Consider the following 26,038-nt stretch of genomic DNA (forward strand, 5'->3'; position numbering starts at 1 on the left):
CATCTGTTATTAGGACAACTTCACTGTTTCATCTTTTTTCAAAGTTTGACCTGAATCTGTACACACTCTCAGAACCGTACTGGCATATTTCTGTCATCTCAAATCAAGACTCTTTAAAGCTTCTTGGTATTTTACAGCGCGGTACTGTACTTCAGCAGTTGAGGCACAGGATTATGTGAAAGTGAACTTGAGTGTGGTATTATTTATTTATAGGTACATACACTTCAAGTTACATGTTGCTTCAAAATAGCGCTTGTCATGTCTGATATTTTACTTACATTGGCATGTATCAAACAGAAACAAACGCAAAAACAAGAATGATAGCTGGTGTGGGTTACAATGGGTTGTACAGTGTGGTGACCACAGCAGTGGGGAAACCAGTCACATGTCTAGACTGGTCTCAGAAGTCTCTAGGAACATGAGGTCAGGTGACATTGAGAGTAGCTCTCTGAACCTAACCCCGGGTTGTGTAATGTGCTCATTGAGTACTTGTGCTCCCACTGCTCTTTGTACATCGTTTGTAACATTTGAAATGTCTTCTTTTTTCATCCATCGTTTCTGTCATTGCACCACAGATGCAGCTCGGTCGCCGAGTTTCATCGACGCGTCTCCTATGTAGACTCTGGGCCAGACCTCGTTGACAGGACCGGTGGGCCGTCTGTTCTTCAACAGAAGGCTGAGCAGATCGCAAGTGGGCGGAGTCTCTTATCCAGGCTCCTCCTCTTGGCTCATCACCGTAACTCCTTCAGCAGAGAGCTAACGATTGGTCATAGTGGAGAACGTCAGTGCCAAGCAGCATGTGTGGTAGACAAGCTCCACACAGACTCTGTCAAATCAGCGCATGCACTGTGGGTACTCTTTTGATTCGCTATTTTAGCGGCACACGAAACGGACTTGAACTCCAGTCTGTTGGTGTGTTTTATTTTTTCATTTTTTATTCAGCGCCTTCTCCCTTCAGTCTGTAGAGCGTCTTCCCTTTAGAAGACAAAGAGATCTTTCCATATCTTCAGGAACGTCATTAGTCAGTGTAGATGTTGAGGTCATTATAGACCTCAGTCTCACTTCCCTGTCCAGAGCTGACAGCTGAACATTCCTTGGCCCAGGCAGGGTGGGCGTGGCCTCGGCTAGTGACTGTGACAGAAGCCAGGAACAGCTTGGGAGGAAACAGCAGGTGCTTGGGAGCTCCACCAATGCTTCCAGATGTGCAACTCTAATTGAAGTTTCAGACTTGATATTGTTAGCAGACACACTTAAAAAAAAAACAAAAAAAACAGCTAATCTAGGCTTTCTGAAGTATACAATATCAACTGTAGGTTTTAAAGGGTTTATTAAGGGATTTACAGTATTTTTTTATGCAGTCTTATCATTTCATTTACTATGCATCACCCAAACCTAGAATAGGACATACTGCCATGCCAGCATTGAAAGCACACACACTGCAGACAGATCTACTCTTCTACCGCTTTATTTTTACAATTACAGTCTGATAGGCTGGTCTCAATTGGTATCAAATGTGCGTCTAAAGATATTGTGTCTGTGGTCATCTGCCCTGATAGTGAAGCTGTTTGTCCAGCGCTCTGAGCTGTTCCAGGAAGCCAGCGTTGGGACAGATGTTCCTGCTGGTGCTGACTACCTTGATGGCCTCGACCAGAGTCATGCCCTCATGGATCAACAGGTACGCCAGCACCAGGGTAGAGGAGCGACTCAAGCCCATGGCACAGTGGACAAACACCTTACCTAGCGAGGAGGACGAAACACAACATGTTTTTAATAACGGCATGCTGCAAGTTTCCACTCCTGCCGAAGCCGGAGTTCAGGCTGTTCTCAGACAGCTGTGAACCTCCCTTCCCCTTCCTGTAGAGCACCCTGCAGATCAGCACAGGTTCCTTTTACACTAATTGCCTTATTTGTTACTTCACTGTGGATTACAGACCTGTGTACCACAAAGTGAAGTGTTTTTAACTACTCCCTAAAAGTTTCGACAATGTTGCAACAAATGTTTCAACACATGGTAATCCTGGGTTTCTTATCATGTGTGAGGATTAGAGCCCAGAGGAGCGCGTAATTGAACTGTCTGCTAGGCTGTGTATTTCTGTTGAGGATTACTGCGCAGGGCCTGCTACACACCGTCTCCCGCCATCCTGGGAGGGAGGAGGCCTCATCTTATTACTGTCATGTCTCAGACTAGATGCACTCTGCATAACAGGAGAAGAGCAGGCCACAAACATAATTGTGTAATTTCCATGTCCAATGAAAGTGTTGCTTACAAATTACCGGGCCAAGCCATTTAAAAGCAATTTTCTCGTCCAAGGTTTCGGCTTATGAGGAGATTACCGTGAGGGATGATATTAGCTTGATATTGTGTTTACTGCTTGATTTGCATTCTAACTGCTTATGCTAGATAGGATTGCTGTGGTACGGCTTGACAGACAAACGGATGAAGAGGAAAGACGTGAAGACGTTATGTCTGCTGTGTGTTTAGTCCTCGTGGGGTTAGCAGGTATAGCATACTGTCCAACATCATGCATCACCAAACACCTTGATTTGTACATGGGTAGAGTTCTGGCTGTGCTGTTCGTGTGAATTTCCTTCCCTTTGAGACTTTTTTCACAAACTCACCGCACAAAACGTTGTTTTTGATTTTGTCTGCAGAGTTTTGCGAGTACTCATAGAGGAGAGAAGCACTGTACCTGTGGGTGTGCTCAGTGCTGTCCTAATGAACTTGGCTGATGAGTAGAAGAATGGGCTCATATCAAAGGACGGCATGTCAAAAGCCTCTACTCCGTGGTAAGTGATTTTAGTGTCTCTGTAGAAGCTGGGCCCGGTGTTCACGTTGAACTTCCCGTCAGCGGCGTTCACTACGTGAGTGATGACGAGCGCCTTGAGGGTCCTCTTGTCCTTGGCTGCATGCCTAAGTGCACAAGTGTCCGACACATTAAAATAGCACATGTTCATTTTTATATTTAATAACACCATTTGGGTTTGTGACTGCCTTGTATGTACAGAATATGGCTTGCCCATACACAGTATACTGTAATGTAGTTTGTGGATCCAATGACCTTTGATCAAAAATATATCCCCGACAAACTCCACTGTGACACTGAAAGAGAGATTCTCACATGTCCCCTATGTAGATCCGGGGATAGACCTCATCCAGATGACCGCTGGTTCCAGGCTTGGTCCACATCAGCCTCTGAAGCTCGGAGGCCAGGGGCGTCTCGTACCGGCTCTCCCCCGCCTCAGTGCACCCCAAACAGCTGCTCCCCCGGGGCATGTCTGGGTGGTCCACCTCTGCCTTTTATTAGCTGTTGGTGACACACGTTCGGAATTTCGACCAGCAATCTCTTTGATGTATTCCATTCAGCCATAAAATATGTACTGTGATTATATGTGCGGCACGCTAAAATGCTGCCAGATAGTTAATGTTGTCTTATTTTGTATCAGATCCTGAGAAAACTAACAGTGAATTCTTCAGATAGATTTTCGTTCCGGCCCATTTCCGTCGGGCATGCACACACTCAAGAGAGATACGTGAGCTCATGCTCTATTCATACTGTAAATATTTCCTTCTATTTCGGATTTGAATGATTCGGCTTCAGGCAGGGTACAGATGTACTGTCTGCATAGTCAATGTAAAGAGCCCCTTAGAAATTCTTTTATTCTAGCGGCGTATCGAGACTGGGTAGGTCTGGAGACGTGATACTCACGTCTACTGGGATGCGATTGTTGAGTACAAATCTGTTTCAGTGACCTTTTGTAAAGCTGGTGCGACATACGGAACTGCACTCCAACATCTTGACGGCTTTGCGCATCTCTGTATTTGCCGTCCTCACCGGGGGTTGTGGACATGAACGCTTTCTCACGGCCGAAACACCAGTGAGGCTCGAGTGATCCGACCGTTTTACGTGTGTGCTCAGTGATTGTGCTGAAGTGTGTGGGAGAGAAACCAAGAGCTGGGAACTGTGTCTGTTCTGGCACAACATGTGCCTGCGCCCTGCAGGCCTGTCTTCCTCTCCATTGATCTATAAGTACACCCCTCCCTCCTCCCTACTGAAGTTGGGGGGGTAGAGGGGGCTGATTTCCCTGGTGAATGTGTTGGACCCCCCCCCTCCCCTTCCCCCCTCAAGGCTAACCTGTCCTTCCTCGCTCCACTTCAGAGTAATTAAAGATAGTAAGTGAGCCCGCAGTTTACACAAAGGCCGAATAAGAATCCTCTTTCATCAGCTACTCTCTTCTCTGCCTCTTCGTACAGGCACGAGAAACAGTCTTTTGTAGAACAATGTCAGACATCTATTTGACTTGCAAATGAAGGTCACGTATATGCATAAACAGTGTACTCACACATAATGTATACAGTGTTTTCCTAACCTGCAAAGCAATAGATGAGTCCAGATAGCAGACTTGCCTGGCTGAAATGCACACGAACGTCTCTCAGTCACCACATGTAGGTCAACCGCACACACGCACTGTACTGCAGGTCCACACACTGTAATCTGCCTCACAACGTTTTGGAGCTATTTTAACATTTGAATCTCAGCTCAAAATAATTCTGGCATCATCTTCTGAATTCCCTGAAGGTTATCTGATATATACCGGTCTGCGAGGAGGGTTAGGGTTAAAGGACACAGCCAGAGAACGACTTCAGAGGTGCGGCTTTCACAGCATTGGAAAAGGACCGTTCCCCGGGGATTCATGTGCTGTTTGACTACATCAATGTTCTGGAAGTCTCTGTTCTCCCGTGACCTCATTTGTTGACCTCATTCGATCTGACTCGCGTTGAAATTAAGCATTTATCATCTTTCACACAAAGCGTACGATCTACCCTGTCAGAAATACAGTAAACACAATAGAAACTAAAACAATTGTTGTGTTTAGTTTTGTCATTTCTATTTTCAGACACATTGTAACATCTCACACAACATTTAGAATTCATGTTAGAGGTATCCATATGTTTCAGGTAGTTATAGAAAAAGTAGTAAAACATTTTTTAGTAATTTTTACCATTAATTTGTATTATCTATTCTCTTTTCAGTGAACATATCGGCCTTGTGGTTAATTGCATAGATTCTTGACCAGGGAAATGTGATCTTTAAGAATAAGAAACATTTAAGTGTCCGTTTTGAAAGGATTTTTGGTCCATGTATATTGACATACTGTGTGTCCAGTACTTCAACATCAACATTCAGTTATCTGTGAAACAGTCTGACAATTATAAGGTTGAACATTTTTCCAAGGATGAAGTGGCATCTTCTATCTTCTCCATCTCTTCCCAAAGCCTTGAATCAAACTCAGAACATTCCTAGGGATTTGCTGCCTGACAAACGACGACGAGGTTAATCCATCACTCCAGATCGAGGTGTGGCAGTTAGTTCACCTCTAAATAATCACACACGTTTTCCTTTTCCCTCTCAGTTGAAGATCCACATCCAGCAGTAGTGCCAGGAAGTTCCTGTCGGGGTAAACGGCCCTCTTCTGCACCACTTCCTGGAGGGCATGACGGAGGGGGATGCGGTGGTAGAGCATGAGGTAAGCCAACACCAAGGTGGACGAGCGGCTCATTCCCATGATGCAATGCACCAGCACCTTCCCTGGAGCACAGAGGCGAGGGACAGGAAAGGGAGAAAGGATTAGCGAGAGGCCTCCGTCTTATTCATATCATACATGACTGCTTGTCTCAAACTGTGGCCCTTCCATTCCCTACTGAGGGCTAAAAATAGTGTCCACAGTTTGTTGCCTTTGTTCATTTAAGGTCCCTTTGCAGACAGACCCAGGCTGTCAGGTTAACCCCATACTGTCCTCTTTCTGAAAGGAGCTGGGAGAACATCCATGGTTGACATTATAGACATTATGCAAGGTAAGGTTCTTTATTATTGCTTCTTTATGGATGAAAACATACAGTATATCATTGAGTATGCAATTATAAGTGTAAGCCCAGGTGACAAGAGTTGTCTTTGAAAAGGAAGCACCTGCAGTGTTTTTGTACTAGGCTTTTATTTGCATCAAAAGGTCTGAATTGTGTTCAGTTTGGTGCAAAATTGAAAATAGGAGAAAATGAAAAAACCTTACCATCTGGTGTTTTTAAAGCTTTGTGAATGAAGTCTGCAGCAGGTTTGAAGTAAACATTCAGATCAAAGTGAGTAGAGTCATCTGCTGGAATACCACAATACACAAAGTCGTTGCCATAAAACCTTTGGTTTCCTATGCTGCCTCGCTTGGAATGAGCAGCATTTAAAACATGAGTGATCCCTAATCTCCGCAAGGCTGTCGTGTTTTGGGCTATTGCCCTGGTAAGACAAAGAGAGGAAAGATTAATAACCGTCCAGTACATATAATTTTCCAAACCTCTCAGAAAGGGTATTGAAAATGCATATGGTATTTACACAACCCTAGCCATCAGCCTAAATCTGATGCACAAGGTAATATGATGACATAACATTCCATAACAGTTCATGACAGATCTATTGCAACACAACTAGGCATTTTCATCATTGGAATGATGCATAACTTTCAAAGTAGGCTACCACAAGATGTATTATTCAATGTTTATTATAAACCAATGTAAGAGCATTGGAATATAAGTGAGAGAAAAATACTGTACTTACACATTTCCAATGTATACGTTGGGCCAAACCTCATCTATCTGATTCAGCTGTAGCTTACATGAATCCAAAACTTTTTGTAGGTCCTTCACAGACAGATACTCCTTTTTCCTGTTCTTTATGGATGTCATTTTAACCCTAGATTACACTTTTAATGAATAAACAGAGTACTTTACGCTACAGAGAAAACGCTAAACCCTCTGCTCCCTCCCAAGATGATCGTTGCTGGCAGGTGTTTGTTTACTGTCAGCGCCATTGGACGCGTACCAAATTTAGCGCTCAGGCTAGTGTGTTGTCCCTACTCATAAATACAGTATGATAACAGCCCCAGCTGCGCATTTTCATTCAGCTGTAAGCTGGTTCCATGTTTGTCACACTACACTTAGTAATTCAATAAATCGAAAACAGCAACAATTTGCATTTGGAATACATATGGATTGTAATAGGATAAGTCTAAGCTGATGGAACACAAACACCACCATGTGGTTAGAACATGTTACCACCTGTGCTACAGTACTGCTTACTGTAAATGATCTGTGATTACATAACCTTAATAAACAAAACATTTCATATTTGTGGTCAATACCTTGATAATGTTCTCAGCTCAAACCTTTGTGTGTAATTTCCTATTCAAAGCACAGAGCTGTTTCAGAAATCCTCTATTTGGAAAGATCCACCGTCGCTCTTTGACCTTTATAATGGCGTCCATTAGGGAGTAGTGGTGATGGATCATTAGGTAGGCTAGAACTAGCGACGCAGAACGGCTCACTCCAACAGCACAGTGGACTAAGACCCTAGCTGGAGAATAAAACAACAGGTGAAAATCATCAGATTATTCAAAGACTAACGGTGTGTGTCCACTACAGTGGAGCGAGCAGCGCGTAGTGAAATATTTGTGAAAAAATATTTGTGAAAAAAAGTAGTGGAAAGAATATTTGTGAAAAAATATTTTCTATATGCTATAAACGTTTAACTGCTTTCAAAAATCTTTCTGAAACTCTTTTGGGGAAACGTTATTATCTAAAATATTTGCAAAACATAGGCCTACATTATTGGCCATGATTATAACAGTGACCTTAGACAACTACAACTCTGTATTAGCCTAACTTGTCTGAAACGCCCCTCGAGCGTGGTGTGGGCATACCGCGGGAAGGCAAGCGGTGCAGAGCTTTAAATAACACTGTAATGGACATGCACCGTAACCTTGGTATACAGGATGGTATCCATGGTTTAAATTAACTAGGCTATTCCATTCGATGATTCTTTACCTCCTGGTGTGTCAAGCGCATTTTTTATGTACTGAGCAGAGGCATAAAAGTAGCGTGAGAGGTCAAAAGAGGGAGAATCGTCAGCCGGGACCCCATGATAGTCCACAGAGGGTCCATAGAAATCATGACTTCCTTGACTGTACGCCTTTCCGTGTGCAACATTAAGGACATGGGTGATTCCCAGCTTCCATAAACCGTATCGGTCGTTGGCCGCTGATCTGATCATAATCAACAGGGGTTGTAATCAGTAATCTCATCAAAAGTAGGCTATATTCCAAATTTCAAATGAATCTTCCCTTGCATGTTATGCCGGGACAACAATAAGCAATGGTTTTGAATGACTTACATGTCCGCAATGTACAAGTTTGGCCAAACTTCGTCCACGTGATTGCCAAACCTTTTACCCCCGTACAAAACCCTCTCCAACTCTTTCACTGTTGCAGCGTCAGATGAACCATTGTTTTTCTGGACATTACACATAACTGTGACCCATCAGATTTCAATATCTAACCAATTTATCTTCTTATGCTGTTAATTTGCGATCATGCGGGTGACAAGTGTCTTTGCCGTAGTCTAAAACTAAAAATAGTGACCCTATGTGTATATTAAGTTACACAGGTTACCATTTGGGATTTTGGGGATTCTGTAATTTATTATGAACAACATGTAATTTTGATACGAAAGACATTAAGTCAGAAAGTAGAACATTTAAATCATTGTTTCAAAGTTGAAGTGTCAAAGTACGCATAGTTGACCAGCAGGTGTCAGTGTTCCCGTACATGGTCTATGTAGGCCTACTGTACAATATAACATAACTGCGCATCTCTTCTCACAGGTACGGTTCTGCACCTTATGTGGTCAACGCTGATGTAAAGTAGCGTAGCCAACCTGTGAGAAATGATTTGCATCAACCCTGTCATCGAAGTATATGTCAAAACAGATTCTAACTGGAATCCGGTGAGTATTTTCCACGGGTGTCCAAATAGCTTCAACCACCTAGTTAACTGAAGTCCTGTTAGCACTGGACAACTCAACTATGTGGTAGCAGCTAGCTAACTAGCTATTGACATGGCTAGCTGGATAATCATATTCAGTCTTCCAATCATCTCTCGAGGTTGGCGTAAGACGAGCTGTGTGTGTTAGAGCTATATTAACGTTGCAAGCTTTATTGTTAAATAGCTAGCTAGCTTGACAGATTTATGTCTGCGTTAACCTGTCTAGAGCTAGTGTTAATGCTAGCCAACTTCTCATCTTTTTTCTGTTTTGCTGTCAGTTCGTTTGTTGGAGCCAGCACTGTTGCATAGCCCCCCAGGTGTTACGGATTTACATAGTCGAGGACATGGATTGTGTCTCGCCGGATAAAGCTACAATGTGGTCTGCACCACAGTTTAACGATAAGCATCTCGCTGACTGACACTGAATGACAATACAGTGTATCCTAACTTACTGAAGTTATTCAAGACAATGTCAATGCTGCATAAACATGATTCTCCACAGTTGTGTTAATTCCTCTGTCCGATGCAGATTCATTTCTAAGTTTGTATTGACAATACTGCATATCGATTCAGATCAAAGCCAGAAGGCGTAAGTGAGAATAGCGTGTCGTTCAAAACGTTTCTGACCTATTTTGTTAAATTCTATTTGCTTTGATAGCCTAACCTTCAATTTGTAATTTGACAGTAATCCATGGTCAATTAATTTAATTGGTGTTTAAATAGCAAACAACTGGTATACTCCTTCACCTACTTCAAGGCTATAATTAATAACAAAGCATAATAGAGGGCGTGATCCCCATTGAGCAAGCTTTCCTTTCAAAGACATAACTGTTACCAACAGTTTGCAACATCAGAGTGGACAAAGTTGAATGCAAAAGCTCACTCCGTATGTCAGTTTTTTGTAAGTGTTTCTTACAAGACAAGTGGGGAAGAGACAGTGTTGTATGGGTTTGAAGTAGTGTGTCCTGTAGCTTGAATACACCAGCGTCTGGACTTCCCCCAGTTCAGAATCGGACATTACTGGAACTGTCTAGGTCTGTTTTTGGAATGATTACGAAATGCTGCTTAGCAGGCGATAGAAACTGACTCTGCTGATTCAATCGAAACTGGGAATCTGTTGTTCTCTAAGACTTAACCACGGGACTGTTTTTGTAAGAATAAAAAAAGAAATTTTCATCTCTGAGACCTATTCTGGGTGTGGAACTTCTGCCCTGTGTTCTTATGCAGCACACTAGCACAGCCCCCCCCCCCCCCACTGCTCAAATCATTAGACAGACATAAACAGGCCTGGAAGATGAAGTGTTTGTGCCAAAATCCTGACTGAGATCCTTCTCAAAACTTATCTTGTCTTTACTTCGGTGTTGTATCGAGACACAACGTTGTCACATTTCCTTGGTAGCTTCACCCATGACCCATACCAGGGTCAGTATCTCTGTGTCCCCTCCTGCAGCAAGTCACCTGTTGCCCTGTTTCTTCTCTCAGTTCTCAGAGTAAAGAGATGTCTCAGCTGAGCGTCCGACGCTGGACCCCCAAACATGTTGCCAAGTGGCTGAAGGAGGAGGGCTTCTGTGACTACGTGGACCTCCTGTGTAACACTCACCGCCTGGACGGCACCAGCCTCTTGACCCTGAGCGAATACGACCTCCGCTCCCCCCGCTGGAGCTCAAGGTGCTGGGAGACATCAAGCGCCTGATGGTGTCCCTCCGCAAGCTCCAGAAGCAGAACTCGGACATCCTAGAGGAGCTGGGCTTGCCCTTCGACGGGCACTCGCCCACCAGCAACGGTGGAGGTGACTGGCACTACAACGGAGACCCCGCCGCGGACTACGATCACGCCCGGACGGCTCCTGTGGGCGAGGAGTACCACCAGTACACCAACGGGAAGTACAAGCAGCAGACGAGACGTCTGGACCCCGAGTGCTGGAAGACGGTCCTCAGCGCAGTATACGTGATGTTTGTGTTTGGATTCACTTCCTTCGTCATGGTCATAGTGCATGAGAGGGTGCCGGACATGCGCACCTACCCACCCCTGCCAGATATCTTCTTAGACAGGTGGGTTTGCTAACTGGAAAACTTGAGAAAAGTGTGCTGGTTTGTTTACCATATACCTAAATACTAGTTTATAATGACAGCAACAGTGATGTTTTGGTGTGAACATGAAGGGGTGTTTGAAAGGCAGCAGTGAAAGGGAATATGATGGTGGGGCAAGTCTGGGAGTCAGGCCAGAAATGCTTTGCCTTTTTAATCAGTTGCTAGAATATCAGGCCAGATGGACGTTGTCACTGCCCTATTTTCTGCACGTGTCTGTTCTTAGACTCACGTATTTAAAAATTGCGTGTGATCATAGACTGCAAGAACTGTTGTTTATGCTAAGTTGTTATCTGGAATGTTCTCAAGGCAGTTTCAAGAGAACATTCTAAAAGGCGATTTGAGACTCTCATGCAGTGGCAAATGCTAAAGTGCTGATGGCAAGATGATCAAGGGAATAAGTCGCTCTTTAGGTCTCCTGTGTTGGTTATTTGAGATCCTCTCTGTTGACACGTTTCCCAAAAAATGTAAAGAAGCTCCTAGAATGTTTCACTGTATAAAATATGACTTTCTGATTTTAAAGTTGTTGAAAATAGTAAAATATCACTTTGGTCTACTTTATTGTTTTGTGTCTCTGGTCACTGGTTGGCATCTGTTTTGTCTGTGACGCTAAACACATGTTTGTTTTAATAGATCGGGAGAAAGAATCTAACCAGCTTGCAATAAGAAGATTAAATCCATTTCTTTCTGTAACCAGTGTTCCTAGAATCCCATGGGCCTTTGCCATGGCCGAGGCATGTGGAGTCATTCTCTGCAACATTTGGCTGCTGGTCCTGCTACTACACAAACACAGGTACAGTAACCATCTGGGGCAGCTTCAAATATTAGCACTCACACACACTGTGTCCTGGATTCACTGCAGCGTTGTCATTGAAACGACCCCATCACAGGTCAATCCTGCTGCGTCGCCTGTGCAGCCTCATGGGAACCGTGTTCATGCTGCGCTGCGTCACCATGTTTGTCACGTCCCTGTCGGTGCCCGGACAGCACCTGCAGTGCTCAGGAAAGGTACTTATGTTCCCACAAACATGTAAAACAACAGCGCTCGGTTTCTGTTGGTTACATGCAAGCGTAAACCTGATTTGGATATTTACTTCTCAGACGGTGGTAGACTCGTGCTCAGCTGAATGCATGCGTGAATAAATGACCCTGTCTTTATCCTTGCCTTCGTCCTCCTCCCAGATATATGGTGATGTGTGGGCCAAACTACATCGAGCTCTGGCCATCTGGACTGGGTTTGGAATGACTCTTACAGGAGTCCATACATGTGGTGACTACATGTTCAGTGGTCACACTGTGGTCCTAACAATGCTCAACTTCTTTGTCACTGAATGTGAGTTTTTCACACCAGTGTGTCTTTTGTTTGATAACTGATGTCTTGTCTCCCACCTAGTGTCCTATAGTGGTACTTCAGATTGGAATAATCATTCAGTGAATATACAGACCTTTATCTTACTGTTTCAAGCTAGCATTGAAATGTGTGTCTTGGTTTTACAGACACTCCAAGGAGCTGGAACTTCCTTCACACTTTATCTTGGGTCCTGAATTTGTTTGGCATCTTCTTCATTCTGGCTGCCCACGAACACTACTCAATCGACGTGTTCATCGCCTTCTACATCACTACCAGACTCTTCCTGTATTACCACACTCTGGCTAACACGCGAGCTTACCAGCAAAGCCGCCGCGCTCGCATCTGGTTCCCCATGTTCTCTTTCTTCGAGTGCAACGTCAACGGGCCAGTGCCCAACGAGTACTGCTGGCCATTCTCTCGACCCACAGCCATGAGGAGGTTCATCAGGTAGGGGGACACACAGGAGCCCAGGGAGCAGACGGCTGCTCTCTCCACAATCGCCATCGTGGGTATATGATGTTTTTCATTTACAATAGTTAAGAGACTGTTGAAATGGCTTGCATGATCGTGATCCTAGTCGTGCCATGGTCTTGACAGGATACGGATGAGCCAAATTCCCTTATGTTCTGTGACTTGTGCTACCTCTGCTGGCATGGTGAAAGGGATTAAATGATTTCTGTCGACTCTGGGGTTTGTTAGAAAAGTGTTCACCTTCTCCTTTATTTTACTTGAAAAGTGAACTTATTGGGGTAGGTTATGGTTGTTGTTTGTTTCTAAGGAATGGAATTGTGAAAATATTCTCCATTCCTCTCTATACAAAGTGCATTGCAAAGCTGGGCGCATCTTTATATGCAGAGTCTAAGATTAAAACAAATCTAGGAGACTTGGTGGTGGCAGTGGAGATGGTTTGGGACACCATGAAAAATATATTCTCAGGCACCACATGTAACCAAATACCTTATTTTGAAATCAGTATGAATAGTTGACATCCATGATTATACAGTTGTATAATCATTAAAACAAATTATTTTCTAAAGACTAGATTCTTTGTCAGCATATATGGTATTTAAATGTTACTGACTCAATGACTCAAGCTCTTATCTTAATATGGACCACCTAAAAGCAATAGTAGAAACATGATCTATGTAAAGTGTTGCTAAATTTCTTAATATGAAAATGTGTTAACATGACATTCAAGTTGTTGAAACATATATTACTTTATTACTGCTGGCTATTATTATGGTTTTAAGGGAGTGCAAAAATACATCATTTCAAATTAAGCAACGGTAGTTTTAACAGTATTACCTGAATGTTGAAAGCTTGATTTCTAACCTGTTCTTATAGTACAGAATATGGTATTTTGGTTTCTTTCATTTTGGTAGAATACCTTGATCCAAGCAGATCTTAGAGAAAGAGAGCCATTACCAGTGTCATTTCAAAAACAGCCAAAAATGTGGAATGAGGAAGTATACAATTGTCTTTAAATCATTCTATTTGCCAACTACTTTTGGTGTAAAAATGAATTTGTATTTATAGGCAAAGCATATCTGATGAGATGTTACATATTGTGGAGTTGTTAAGCTTGTAACATTGAGTATTAAGTGAGCAGACTTCATGACATGTTTACCCTATACGTATATTAATCAACATATTTTCTCAAATTGTTTTAGCACCTTCACAGATCCCTCATATTCCAATGTATTATTATATTCATGTTTTAATTTATTTCACTTTGGATATGTCAATAGTTATTTTTTTATATTTCATGTACCAAGTTTTTTGCAACATGCACTTTAACAAAAATATGTTTACAGTTGCTTATAACTATGCGTATGTTAGATACACAATGTGCTTTGATTATCAAGTCTGATCTCAGATGTTCCTCTCAATAGAGAAAAACAACAAAAACACACTGGAGCTGGTGTTCATGGGCGCGCATGTGAGTGTAGATATGACCAAGACTTTAAACATGTTCTTGTGTTGGTTTTGTCCATCACGTAAAAACATCTCAAATTTTAAGTACAGTCATTCATGTCACCTTGTTAACCACCATAGTCTTGGATCCCCAGCTCATAAGTTTGAGCTCATTGCAAATAACTGCTAATGTTAGACACATATGTTGTTATTGCTCTAATATTTGTGGTTCTGCGTTTGGTTTGGTGTTCAGAACAACAGTTTAGGACTATAGTTTACTACAGGATGTTGAATTCAGTCATTTCCTACCAATGTAATAAAAATGTAGCATTGTTGTGGCTTAGTTGACGTGCCAGTTGATGGCATACTTCTCTTCCATCATTAAACTGAATTTAAAATCACGTGTGAATTTGTGGTAAAAACAGGATTTACATTTACATATACTTATTTCCATTAGGAAATTGAGATTGAAAACATACAATTCAACAGAGAAATGCTCTACTCTGACCACTTATAATTGGTGGAAAAACTTAATTAGCCTAGTACAGCAATTCCCATAGGGGCCGCCAAACCAATTAAAACTAAAATATAAAAACATAAATATATCAAATGTATACATACTGTTGGTAAATGATTATTACAATTCTTAAACATTTGAAAATTACAATTTGTCACGTTAACTTGGATATGCCCTATTCAATTCACTATGCACGCATCACTTCCGCACATTGCAAAAGCCAGGTCCCCAACTTCCGGTAGCTAGCAGTTATGCAAGTTCTCGAACACAATATGCCTGTATTTTTTTACAAGGAGTAAGGGTTATTTTCCCAAAATAAGTACAATAAACGGTGTACTTGGATTCTATGTTGCTGCCCTTAAAGCAAGAGGGAAGGGGGCTTCAAATTGTATGTTTCAAGCTATATCGACAATCATGAAGGTAGGCTAAGGTAAAAATAGCCAGCGTAGTTGTCTATCACAAACAGTGTTGGGGGTAATGCGTTACAAAGTACCCCAACATAGAATTCAAGTACTTTGGATACAAAGTAACGCATTACTGTTAATAATATTACATTTGTCTTTAGCAATGTAACGCGTTGCAGCCACGACTGGACTTCCAACAGCAGGTTACCAAATCAGAGTTAAACAGGCTTGTAGGAGTTTATAGTTGAGGAAATGTTGCCTGTTTCGACAGTGGAATCGTCTCTTTCCGTAACATCTTGTGTTTGTCCTCATTATAATAAGAATTTTAGTTGATTTGGGCATATATATAGGCCTATGGTAGGCCTACATATATTGTGGCAAGTAAGTTATAGTGCATCTCAGGTGATGTTACGGAGTAATCCAAAAGTAATGTAACTAGTAGTGTAAGTTACTTTTAGCAGTGAGTAATATTGTAAAGTAAAGCATACAAAAAAAGTAACTAGTAATGTGTAATCTATTACTTTTTTTTTAGTAGGCTAACTACCCCAACTCTGATCACTAACACCGGATTTGAGCATTAATGTTAGCTAGGCTAGTAGTTAACAAACCATTTTTAGCTATAGCCTACATTATAATGTACTCAATTAGCCTATCTGATTGTAAGCTTGCTTGTTGTTCTGTCATTTGTTCCCTATGGATAATGTAACACGTTTTTCTCAGTTTAAACACAAATCTGGAAACGGGAGAGATCTCCATGAGGGTGACCTTTTATCTGTCAATGAAAAAAGAGAGAAGTCGCACAATCTGAGTGTATGGTTGAGATAGCAATCACTAGGTATAACTTGTTCTGGTTATTAGAAGTCATGTTTCTTCCATCAGAAGTTTTAGACCTGGCCTGACCTATTTTTCATCGGTAATACATATCACTGTCGTCGTTTGCCATTTAACATTATGTTATATGGAACTATAGGAATGGTTGTAGTTCAAATTACCTCCCTTTTCAATGTGTGGTGTTAGACGCGAATGAACTGAACGGAAGTCTTGTCGCAATTATATTTGAGCTGTGCAAATGAGCCGGTAAGTGGAAAAGGTTGGGAATGAATGGCTAGTATATAGTCTACTACACATCAATCGGATAGCTAGCTACATGTTTTAGGATTCCTCCCAGGCCATTTTTAATGATAAAGTTGACCGGTTTAGCCTATAGGCACCAATGTATGTCAACTGAATTTAGCCAGTACAGTTGCCTACTGTATCCAATCAAAATCAAAGGGTCGATGAGATTACTGTCAGTACAGTACTGATTTATTCTAGCACTACAGCATGAGACTGGTCTGACTACTGTAGGCTACTCTAGTAGTAGCTAAGACAGCGAAAAGTATTGTTTCCGTATACAGCGCTTGTTTCTCGTTCAGTATGTCGTTACTAAACAAACACGCTAAATAAATCTACAAAGTAGGCGGGACATAACACTAGATCAAGTAGAAACTAGTAACATATACCATCCATATTTGCTACCCCCTCGCTAGCTACAGTACACTGAGTTATCTAGCAACCAACAGCAGCGTCAGTCTGTTCAAGGACCCAATCGTTGGGGTTGCCATGGCAGCAAGGAAGGCTTGCAATTGCCGTATATATAATTTATTTGAAAAAATTCTGCTCGGCTAAGTAGTTAGTATAATTAACATTTTTTACACCTGTAGACAATAATAATTTCTACATATCAATATTAAATACTTGAATTAATACAAATACATTGAATTTCCAATTACTTTAAAGGCAAAAATCGAACTGCTACAATTGCTGGGTCCTGTCACACCTCGGTCAAGAAGGGGTGTTGGTTGCGGTGTCTCCTTCACATCGCCCTCCAGCTGGACACGATTTGCTGAGAACGTAGACTGTCTCCCCGAACATTTGTCAGTAAGTACACAACTAGATTTATTGCCAGTTTCTTTTTCAGTTACCATCTTATCCAGAAATATTTGCAGGTGAACTGCCATTTCACGGTGGTAACATTAGCTAGATAGCCAAATAGTGTATTTTCAGTTCTTGGCTAGCTAGTTTAGCTAAGGTCAGCAACGCTAAAACGCTAGCTAGCTACCGACTGTGCTAAACCGTACAATTCCAGTTAGCTGGCCAGCTAAGATAGCTACCTAGCTTTCTGGCTCGACAGTCATTTTCTGCCGTCATGGCCAGTTACCTATTAGAGTAGAGACGAGCCTGCCGCTGTCATGTCAAAAGAGATTTTAAACGAGTAGCTAGCAACAGGTAACTGGAGAGGGACCTTTTTAAAGTCGGATACATGTAATGGAAATAAGACAGCAGCCTTGTCTCTTAAAATTAATCGAACACAATTAAACAGGTAGGATATATGAATCTTATCTCCTATTCAGGAATATGGGACAATAGTGAGTACATTTTGTGACAAGCTACACCAATGCTGCATCGCCTACTACCTGATATCGGACCAATATGCCCTTTATACCTAACTCTATGGTGAACGGATCTGGTTTTCAGTTTAATTATTAGACATCAAGATCTCATCTAACTGGGGCATGCAGAATTCTGTCATTAAGTTGATAGAGTAGCTCATAAGATGTCTTCAAATCCTTTAACTATTCTCTCTCAGGAAGAATGGCTGTCCCTCCCTCATACAGCGACCTTGGCAAATCAGCAAAGGATATCTTTAATAAAGGATATGGTGAGTTTAATCAAAATTAGATCATTTTATTGACCAACCTTTTAAACATGCCAACTTTTACATTAGATATATAATTTAAAAAAACTTGCACACAAATGCTTGCTTTGGCAAAGCCAAATAATTAAGTTGCATTTAAACAATGTTGTGGTCGTTTTTTATTTAACAGGTTTTGGATTGGTGAAACTTGATGTGAAGACTAAGTCCTCAAGTGGAGTGGTGAGTTAAGCTAATAAAGATGGTGTGTCCAGTGACGTAGGGGAAGGTGAAATGCCTTTACTATAGCTTCTACATGTCCTTAAGTGATCCTTGTGTTCGTTCTGTGTAGGAATTCAAAACCTCTGGCTCATCCAACACGGACACCAGCAAAGTCAATGGGAACCTGGAAACCAAATACAAGTGGGCTGAATATGGGTTGACATTTACAGAGAAGTGGACTACAGACAACACCCTTGGGACAGAGATTACTGTGGAAGACCAGGTATGCAGGGAAAAGACTGAGCCGTTTATGAAAGCCACTGCAACGGAGTGGGTTTGGGGGATGTATCAATATTAATGAAATTGTTTTGATTTCATTATTTTCTTCTCCTTTTTAGATTACTAAAGGGCTGAAACTTACATTTGACACCACATTCTCACCAAATACTGGGTATGTTTTGCTTTGAAACAATCTGAGTTGAATATGTCTCACCAAGCCTCTCAGTCAAATGGGATGTGCAACAAAAATGACAAGGGAGCCATCCCAATGCTTTGTGTAACCTAACTAGACATGTACTGGATACAGAGTGAATTGTGGGATCCTGTTCATGTACCTTTTTTGCCCTGTGTACTGTTTCACAGGAAGAAGAGCGGGAAGGTGAAAACCGCCTATAAGCGTGAATATGTCAACCTTGGCTGCGATGTCGACTTTGACTTTGCTGGACCTGCCATTCATGGGGCTGCCGTGGCAGGCTACGAGGGCTGGCTGGCTGGCTACCAGATGACCTTTGACACGGCCAAATCCAAGATGACCCAGAGCAACTTTGCCATTGGTTACAAGACCGGCGACTTCCAGCTGCACACCAATGTGTAAGTATCTTCTAGTTGGAGGAGGGTCGGATGGCTGAGCGGTTAGGGAGTTGGGCTATTAATCAGAAGGTTTGTTGGTTCGATTCCCGTCCGTGCCAAATGACGTTGTGTCCTTGGGCAAGACACTTCACCCTACTTGCCTCGGGGAGAATGTCCCTGTACTTACTGTAAGTTGCTCTGGATAAGAGCGTCTGCTAAATGACTAAATGTAAATGTAGTTTCAGAATTCAGTTTATTTGCCATGTATGTTACACAAACACAAGATTTACTGTTGCAGCAAGGTGCAAACGATAAACATATACGGATCTTTAAGTAAAAAAAAGTCAACTAATTCTAAGAATTAAACAATTTCATTAGTCTTCCACAGAAAAGAGGTAAATAGAAAATGGCAAGGGGGGGGCGGGGGGGGGGGGGTAGAGGTGACTGCAAATATCCAACGACCCCCCCCCACATACAGACTAGGAACTGCTAATGTTTGTGGTTCATGTCTGTGTTCCAGTAATGATGGCACAGAATTTGGTGGGTCCATCTACCAGAAGGTGAACGACAAGCTGGAGACTGCCGTGAACCTGGCCTGGACCGCAGGGAGCAACAGCACTCGCTTTGGCATTGCTGCCAAGTACCAGCTGGACTCCACTGCCTCCATATCTGTAAGTGGTTCTTATTCTTCTAATTAATAATAGTCATAAGTGGGTACTATTGGGAAATCGATATACATTGCATTTAGACATCATTTGTAATGTTTTAACTAATTGTGCTGCTGTTTTGTTTTTGTTTTATTATGAAGGCTAAAGTGAACAATGCCAGCTTGGTGGGAGTTGGCTACACTCAGACTCTACGGCCAGGTGAAAACTAGCTCTTGTCGCCATAGCACCGCTTACACTTCACCTCATAGTTACAAATAAATACATCTATTTCTCAAATGTTAAAACTCAAATGTCCTGTCTGTTTTGCAGGTATGAAGCTTGTCCTTTCTGCACTGGTGGACGGGAAGAGCATCAATGCTGGAGGCCACAAACTGGGGCTGGGGCTGGAGCTGGAAGCCTGAGCATGTCCACAACCCCAGTGACCTCACAGTTGAGGTGATATCAGCAGAAACTGGCATTGAGCGTCTCCAGCCCACTCAGCAAAACACTCTCCCACCGGGATCAATGCCCCCCCGCCCCCTCCCCCCCTGTCCTGATACGGTTAGATGGCCTACCTTACAACCACTGTCTAAATTTGTCGCCATTATGTGTTTACCGAGTCTGTTATTTATACAGCCATGTACCTCAATCCTGTTCAGTTCCTGCTATGAAACACATCCTTCTAATTAACGCAAACCTGTATTTGTTGATTTGGTTCATCAGACAATCCAAGTACAGTTCTAAGAGAATTCACAGATTTTACTTGTGTGATAATGTAATCTGAACATAGAATGTAAACCTGAACTTATTTTGCACACTCGTGGACACCTTTTTACCTTTTATTTATACCCTACTTCTCCATTATCGTTTGCACATGTATTAGCATTTCATTAGTAAAATGCTTTGCCTGTTGTTATGGCTGCTCCTACTTAAAAATGCTTACCAACTAGACACCATTTGATTGGATGATCTGTATTTATAAGTAGATGTTTATTCATGCCCACCCTGAGGTTAAATGCAGGCCTAACCTCGATTATCTTGATCAAACTGCTTCTTAGTTGAACATGGAAGTTGCAAGACGATGCCAAATGGGTTTTTTTCTCTGTGTGATAAGAGTGATGGTGCAGATCTGAGTGCCTCCTCTACATGCCCAACCCATAGTTGTGTAAAATTGATTGGGAAATTGATCAGAAACCTCGTCAGTGTGTATGTCTACCTTTGCAATAAAGTCTTTAAACAGAAGCAACTATTGTTTCAAGAATGTTTTAACTACTAACTAGACCTGTATTAAAGAGGTACAGTACCATTTTCAATAGACTATGGTTTACGGTGTCACGGTGCATTTGATTAAAGATTGATCTCATTCAAGTAACAAACCATGTACGTTAAATAACCACTTTCAGGCTTTGATATTTGTATTCCATGAACTAAACAGATGTACTGTGTGGACACACTCACAATCCTGTCATTTTCGTACTCACAAAGGAACAATTACATTATCCACAATCTTAACAGTTAAGAACAATAACATTGATGTTAAGGATCAGAGACCTGATAAGACATGGTAAAAAATAAAGGGATTCTAATAGAAGCCCTTACCATTAAGGACAGTTACCTGATTGTCATTACTTAATGGAAACACAAAAGCAAAAGCTACAATTTGAATGCAAGTGTCAGTCCATCTCCCACAGTAAGCATGCTCAGGTTGATCCGCACGTCTCGATGTAGCTTCTTGTTCAGCTTGTCGATGGCCTGGGAGTCTACGTCGTCTTCTGCAGGGTTGACGACCTTTCCGCTCCAGAGGACCTGTGAGACAAACCCAGGGCAAGAGCACCCATCAAATGGTTGAAAGCAATCCTTCCATCCTGGTTTAGTCCATCCTAGGGGGTTAGATGGCTGAGCGGTTAGGGAATCGGGCTGTTAATCAGAAGGTTGCCGGTTCGATTCCCAGCTGTGAAAAATCATGTTGTGTCCTTGGGCAAGGCACTTCACCCTACTTGCCTCGAGGGGGAGGGAGGGGGGGGGATGTCCCTGTACTTACTGTAAGTAGCTCTGGATAAGAGGGTCTGCTAAATTACTAAATGTAATGTAGTCTGACCCAGGTTCATATAACAGACACGGACTGAGGCAGGAATACTCACGTTGTCAATGGCGATGATGCCTCCCTTCCTCAGGAGCTGCAGTGACTTCTCATAGTAGTTGTCGTAGTTGGCCTTGTCTGCGTCGATGAAGATGAAGTCGAAGGTCTCGGCCTCCCCGGCGGCCACGAGGTCATCTGGGGAAGATGGCCGCCATGTCAGCGTCGTTGTCGTGGTGATCGTGTCACAGTGTATGTTGTGGCATAATAAAAACATGGCACACCGTACCTAACGTCTTCAGAGCAGGTTGTATGCGTAGATCAATTTTATTTTCCACTCCAGCCTGCAACAAAAAGATTCTAGATTATGAAAAGTATTTGGTAAAGAATATATATTAAACAATGTACATTTTAAGATAAACATTTCCATACCCATTCAATGCCTTTGGACAGGTCTTTAACATCAAAACTACTATAACCACAGCTAATCACATCTCAAAGTTAATCATTATGATCTCTAGAGTTAGACATGATAAATGATTAACTCAGGTGTGCCATCTTGTGTTACTGATAATGGCCGGGTTTCCCAGATTTGTTAAGAAGCACTTAATGGTAAGTGCCTCTTAGGAATGTTCTAAGAGCGTTCTAGAGCACTCTTAGAATGTTCTTAAGAAGCTCTTAGCGTTAAGAGCTTCTTAACGAATCTGGGAAACCCGGCCAATGCCCGTGACACCAAAGCATGCACTCTTCAGTCAGGGTGCCCTCAGTACTCTGCAAGCAAAGATGGCGTCCATGATGACATGCAAGTGTCTCAATCAGAACTTGTATCCGTTACCTTGAGAACCAGTCAATCCACTGCACTCAGCACTTGGCATTGTGGGAATATAGTATCAGTCAGTGCTATTGCATTGCACCTCCAAATATTTGAATGATCTTCACAAGCTTGGTTTGTTAGCTTCACCACAGATAGTAAAAATGGCAAGCAAACTGAGAAATATATGAAATTATATTTTAGGAAACAAACCCATGATTACCTCCTTCCAGAAAGGTTTGCCAATGTTTGTGAATTTCTCGTTGACGTCGCAAGCCACCATCTTGCCGTCCTCTGGCAAAACCAATGCTATGCTCAGAGTATTGTAGCCAGTGTATACTCCTGTTGATCAGTGACCAAGGATCAAGTTAATTGGGTCAATGTACATAATCGACAATGTTGATCTATTTTTGAGACTGTAATGGTAACACTCAAATATATAGCACAAACCGATACAATGCAAAGGCTTACACATGGTCATAAATTCTCAATTAGATGTGTATAATATATATGTTAATATATAATGTGCATACCAATCTCTATAGCTTTCTTGGCTTTCATGAGTCTGGCAAGGTTAGCCATCAGCTGGGACTGCTCGCAGGCAACCATGATAAAGTTCAGTGGATCCTCCATGGTTCTCTAAAAGAGAAAAGATCATTTTAATCCCAAATCTCATTGTACAACACGACTAAAAGGGATTAGTTATTTTGTTTTTAACCCCAGTACTCAGGGTCAATGTACAATATATTCCTGGTGGTTTTGTTTGCACTGGTTCATGTTCAATCAGATCATCCCATTTACCAGCCGCAGTTTTTTCAAGGCCGGATGTTCCCTCATCGAATGATTGATAACATATTGCATCAACGGGTTATCTTTTCCTCCACTGTGGCTCTTGAAAATGTCCATGCTGGAAACTCGAGATCTTCTTTTCCCTGAGGAAGACATAACAGCTTGATAAGTCCCCTAACAGCTTGAATGGTAAGATCAAGTAAGACAGAAGGCACTCCTGCAGCAAGATCACAGCCTGTCTTATCGGACAGCCAACATGCAGCACCACATATGCAATTAAACTTTTGACATTTACTTTTCTAAAGAAATAAAGTTGGACCCCAAATCTTTTAGCACCTTACCGATGTAGTACCCTGCAACAAAGACAACCCCAAGTGTTGCAGATCCAATCAATGCTTCTCTCGATACTTTGTAGAGTGACATTGTGTAAAAGCACCTTGTCAAATCACTAGATCTAGTAACATCGTTTCCTTGTTTGCATAGCACACTGCCGTAATACGAGACGCATTGAATTCCCTACTTTAAAATCCATGGTGGACACTGACGTGAAATATTTTGACTTGCACTTATATTACAATGTTTTTGGTAAATAAAAGTGCAGTCATGTGACGGTCATATACTGGGTATGTGGCTACAGTGTAGTCTGGTGTCAAAAACATACAAATAATAAGACACATACAAAATACACAGTGTACACTAAATAGCATACACTCGACAATGTGGTATTTTGATTATTTTTTTGCAATAAAAAAAAAGTATTTCCATAATCATTCAAGCATTTCTTTTTGGAAAAGCAACCACAATTAAATTCTGGACATCTACAACTTTTTATAATAGAACACGTGTTATTGTGTCTGATCATTGGGATGTGGTTAACAATTCAAGTGTTTTATTGACAGATATGATGAAGAAGCACTTAATAATTTACCAGTATAGAATTATGGTTAGTGGCGGTCCAAGCACATTTTGCGCCCCGGTCGAGTTTTTCCACTTACAATATGCCAATTCCCCACAAACTGAAATGATAGATAATAAAAAGCCGCGCAGAGATGTCTTTTTTTTAAATGCTCGTGCGCCCCCCCCACGTGACATGAAAAAATGCCGCCCGGTCTGCCCATGCCTAAAACCGCCCCTGATTATGGTGATAGAATGGAGGCTAAAACAATGTTACAGTATAGCGTACTTACAGCGTGCAGAAAATATCCTGTGATGCTTGTTTTACAGTTATTTCTGGTGCCTTAAGTTCAAACTGCCGACTGTGCCGAGTGACCACTAAATAAAATGGCCTCTGAGGATGGATGGAGGAAGGAGGGTCTGTGATGGTGAATAATCAATTTAACCCTTGATTCCCCCCGAATAATGCGCTCTTAATAGAGAGACAGTGAACCATATAATCGTTGTGTTATGCAGCCCGGCTCAGCGATGTCATGTGCTTTTAACACGCGTTTTCACACAGATGAACATAAAACAAAAACAAAATCAATTTGTAAGACTGGAATGGTTTGTTGGGTTGTTGTTTTAAGTGTCTGCTTACATTTATTTGACTTAATTTATGCGAATGTAGTCTCTAGTCTCCCTGGACTTTTTCCAACGCTGATCTTATCCCATGTTTTGCACATATTTGCAAATTCCGTCAAGTGAACAGTCACATAATCATCGATTTTGACTACAACTGAGGCCAACAGAATTGAATAAAAATATTTTTTAACAATATATTGTTTTCAAGAACAATGTGGAACAGTGATAAAACAAAATAAATGGGTACAATACTTATTTACACAGTGTAGCCTGTAGGCGGTGCTGTGCAGTCAGTGCACTCCTGATAAGATCTTTTTCGATGATTATAGCGTCTTTGAAATACCTCGCAAATTCGTTCTCTCCCCACTTCCCATTCTCTTCAGTAACATTGTGATAACATGGTGCATTAGTCACAACTAAGGTCCTGATAACACTGTCGGTGTAAACGTACGCACTGTGGCATAATTAACTTGTTCTGTGAGTTGCACAACAGGCTCGTGGGGCTGATCCAGCTCTGGATCTAAAGTGAAAACGCTCGCCCTCTCCCCAGGCCCTTTCGTCCCCAGACATCGTGTGATGCCGTGGTCATGCACCCAGAGCCGGTCCGAGGGTGTCACACGGCTCTCACAACACTCCCAGACACGCACCAAATCTGCTGTTAAGCCAGTCATGAGGGTGAACTTGCTCTTTCATCTGAAGACACATGAGCATAAGGTGAAGAGCAGCTCACATTATCAACCACAATGTCAAAGGGAAGTCGTGTAGATAATTGACTTACAGCGGGTAAATGGAACAGTTCCATCTAAAAACAAGGCGCTTTCGTAAACGCACAAGTGCTTATCTATGCATCACAATAGTGTTGAAAACCTTATTATATATATACACCTTTTATTAATTAAGTGCTATGAAAATAACCATTAAGTTCTTGTAATATTTCAATAACATGAATCACAAGTCTGTTAAACGTGATAAAATCTTGTGATAAGGGCCGGTTCTTCGAATATAATTCGAGCAATTTAATTGTAAGTAAATTACTTGTTTTTCACCCCCAAATAGAGGTTTATAGTACCAGGAAGAGCCACTAGAGGGAGCTAGTGTCTAAACTAGGCTGGCATGGTACCAACAGTCGACCCACCAGACTGTGTACCCTCACTAATTCATATTATAAATGCCTACTGACTTTTACCAGTACCTGTCAGTACCAACAACCCAACATCAGACATGGGTCACAATGTTTATCTCAAGAGTCTATTTAGGTGTCACCCTCATAGGTATTGAAGCACTGCAGGGTCTTCTTGAACCATAACATCACACAT

The 26,038-nt window shown here is 41.8% G+C and overlaps 6 protein-coding genes across 9 annotated transcripts; 2 read left to right on the top strand and 4 right to left on the bottom strand.

Annotated features, from left to right (window-relative positions):
* Positions 1-1,310: 1,310 nt before the first annotated feature.
* Positions 1,311-4,538, bottom strand: LOC146259437 (dual specificity protein phosphatase 13B-like). Of its 3 annotated transcripts, none has more exons than XM_084669455.1 (4): positions 4,406-4,538; positions 3,120-3,305; positions 2,691-2,911; positions 1,311-1,737 (listed from the first exon to the last, which is right to left on the bottom strand). In XM_084669455.1, exons 2-4 carry the CDS (start codon positions 3,272-3,274, stop codon positions 1,541-1,543), a joined length of 573 nt encoding a protein of 190 aa, XP_084525581.1. In that variant the 5' UTR covers positions 3,275-3,305; positions 4,406-4,538; the 3' UTR covers positions 1,311-1,540. The 3 variants fall into 3 exon arrangements, with proteins under 3 accessions (XP_084525581.1, XP_084525580.1, XP_084525582.1); XM_084669454.1 differs by having other exon boundaries at positions 4,369-4,504; XM_084669456.1 differs by lacking the exon at positions 4,406-4,538 and adding an exon at positions 3,708-3,862.
* A 258-nt stretch (positions 4,539-4,796) lies between these two features.
* On the bottom strand, positions 4,797-7,203 carry LOC146259438 (dual specificity protein phosphatase 13A-like). The gene is made up of 3 exons (XM_084669457.1): positions 6,603-7,203; positions 6,067-6,284; positions 4,797-5,588 (listed from the first exon to the last, which is right to left on the bottom strand). Exons 1-3 carry the CDS (start codon positions 6,728-6,730, stop codon positions 5,377-5,379), a joined length of 558 nt encoding a protein of 185 aa, XP_084525583.1. The 5' UTR covers positions 6,731-7,203; the 3' UTR covers positions 4,797-5,376.
* LOC146259439 (dual specificity protein phosphatase 13A-like) lies at positions 5,586-9,133 on the bottom strand. The gene is made up of 4 exons (XM_084669458.1): positions 8,214-9,133; positions 7,868-8,085; positions 7,186-7,397; positions 5,586-6,150 (listed from the first exon to the last, which is right to left on the bottom strand). Exons 1-3 carry the CDS (start codon positions 8,345-8,347, stop codon positions 7,204-7,206), a joined length of 546 nt encoding a protein of 181 aa, XP_084525584.1. The 5' UTR covers positions 8,348-9,133; the 3' UTR covers positions 5,586-6,150; positions 7,186-7,203.
* Positions 5,766-14,615, top strand: LOC146259440 (sphingomyelin synthase-related protein 1-like). The gene is given in 9 exon segments (XM_084669451.1): positions 5,766-5,854; positions 8,703-8,824; positions 9,141-9,241; positions 10,345-10,508; positions 10,511-10,913; positions 11,647-11,742; positions 11,840-11,957; positions 12,132-12,282; positions 12,447-14,615. Coding segments are annotated over 8 exon segments (1,398 nt in total). The 5' UTR covers positions 5,766-5,854; positions 8,703-8,764; the 3' UTR covers positions 12,752-14,615.
* Positions 14,616-16,789: 2,174 nt separating this feature from the next.
* Positions 16,790-20,769, top strand: LOC146259441 (non-selective voltage-gated ion channel VDAC2). The gene is made up of 10 exons (XM_084669892.1): positions 16,790-16,806; positions 16,915-17,055; positions 17,765-17,836; positions 18,003-18,052; positions 18,162-18,314; positions 18,430-18,482; positions 18,674-18,901; positions 19,401-19,551; positions 19,689-19,746; positions 19,858-20,769. Exons 3-10 carry the CDS (start codon positions 17,770-17,772, stop codon positions 19,947-19,949), a joined length of 852 nt encoding a protein of 283 aa, XP_084526018.1. The 5' UTR covers positions 16,790-16,806; positions 16,915-17,055; positions 17,765-17,769; the 3' UTR covers positions 19,950-20,769.
* A 139-nt stretch (positions 20,770-20,908) lies between these two features.
* LOC146259442 (catechol O-methyltransferase domain-containing protein 1-like) lies at positions 20,909-24,496 on the bottom strand. 2 transcript variants are annotated; one of them, XM_084669894.1, is made up of 7 exons: positions 24,392-24,496; positions 23,217-23,347; positions 22,949-23,054; positions 22,639-22,757; positions 21,894-21,948; positions 21,669-21,802; positions 20,909-21,333 (listed from the first exon to the last, which is right to left on the bottom strand). In XM_084669894.1, exons 2-7 carry the CDS (start codon positions 23,319-23,321, stop codon positions 21,181-21,183), a joined length of 672 nt encoding a protein of 223 aa, XP_084526020.1. In that variant the 5' UTR covers positions 23,322-23,347; positions 24,392-24,496; the 3' UTR covers positions 20,909-21,180. The 2 variants fall into 2 exon arrangements, with proteins under 2 accessions (XP_084526020.1, XP_084526019.1); XM_084669893.1 differs by lacking the exon at positions 24,392-24,496 and adding an exon at positions 23,546-23,698.
* Between the last annotated feature and the right edge of the window lie 1,542 nt (positions 24,497-26,038).

This window comes from Hypomesus nipponensis, chromosome 13 (genome assembly GCF_054491055.1).
Source record: "Hypomesus nipponensis isolate SF chromosome 13, ASM5449105v1, whole genome shotgun sequence".
NCBI lineage: Eukaryota > Metazoa > Chordata > Actinopteri > Osmeriformes > Osmeridae > Hypomesus > Hypomesus nipponensis.

What these genes read in the sequence shown, in the direction of transcription:
- LOC146259439 (XM_084669458.1), bottom strand. Translation starts at nt 8,347, where the DNA reads ATGTGTAATGTCCAGAAAAACAATGGTTCATCTGACGCTGCAACAGTG. An exon ending in AACTTGTACATTGCGGACAT is followed by an intron (nt 8,086 to 8,213) that starts GTAAGTCATTCA and finishes GATTATGATCAG; the next exon opens with ATCAGCGGCCAACGACCGAT. An exon ending in TGCGCTTGACACACCAGGAG is followed by an intron (nt 7,398 to 7,867) that starts GTAAAGAATCAT and finishes TTTATTCTCCAG; the next exon opens with CTAGGGTCTTAGTCCACTGT.
- LOC146259437 (XM_084669455.1), bottom strand. Translation starts at nt 3,274, where the DNA reads ATGCCCCGGGGGAGCAGCTGTTTGGGGTGCACTGAGGCGGGGGAGAGC. An exon ending in CGGATCTACATAGGGGACAT is followed by an intron (nt 2,912 to 3,119) that starts GTGAGAATCTCT and finishes TTGTGCACTTAG; the next exon opens with GCATGCAGCCAAGGACAAGA. An exon ending in AGCACTGAGCACACCCACAG is followed by an intron (nt 1,738 to 2,690) that starts GTACAGTGCTTC and finishes CCTCCTCGCTAG; the next exon opens with GTAAGGTGTTTGTCCACTGT.
- LOC146259442 (XM_084669893.1), bottom strand. Translation starts at nt 23,627, where the DNA reads ATGTCACTCTACAAAGTATCGAGAGAAGCATTGATTGGATCTGCAACA. An exon ending in TGTTGCAGGGTACTACATCG is followed by an intron (nt 23,348 to 23,545) that starts GTAAGGTGCTAA and finishes TGTCTTCCTCAG; the next exon opens with GGAAAAGAAGATCTCGAGTT. An exon ending in GCATCATCGCCATTGACAAC is followed by an intron (nt 21,334 to 21,668) that starts GTGAGTATTCCT and finishes TTTGTCTCACAG; the next exon opens with GTCCTCTGGAGCGGAAAGGT.
- LOC146259438 (XM_084669457.1), bottom strand. Translation starts at nt 6,730, where the DNA reads ATGACATCCATAAAGAACAGGAAAAAGGAGTATCTGTCTGTGAAGGAC. An exon ending in AACGTATACATTGGAAATGT is followed by an intron (nt 6,285 to 6,602) that starts GTAAGTACAGTA and finishes TTGTCTTACCAG; the next exon opens with GGCAATAGCCCAAAACACGA. An exon ending in AGCTTTAAAAACACCAGATG is followed by an intron (nt 5,589 to 6,066) that starts GTAAGGTTTTTT and finishes TCTGTGCTCCAG; the next exon opens with GGAAGGTGCTGGTGCATTGC.
- LOC146259441 (XM_084669892.1), top strand. Translation starts at nt 17,770, where the DNA reads ATGGCTGTCCCTCCCTCATACAGCGACCTTGGCAAATCAGCAAAGGAT. An exon ending in TATCTTTAATAAAGGATATG is followed by an intron (nt 17,837 to 18,002) that starts GTGAGTTTAATC and finishes TTTATTTAACAG; the next exon opens with GTTTTGGATTGGTGAAACTT. An exon ending in AGATTACTGTGGAAGACCAG is followed by an intron (nt 18,315 to 18,429) that starts GTATGCAGGGAA and finishes TCTCCTTTTTAG; the next exon opens with ATTACTAAAGGGCTGAAACT.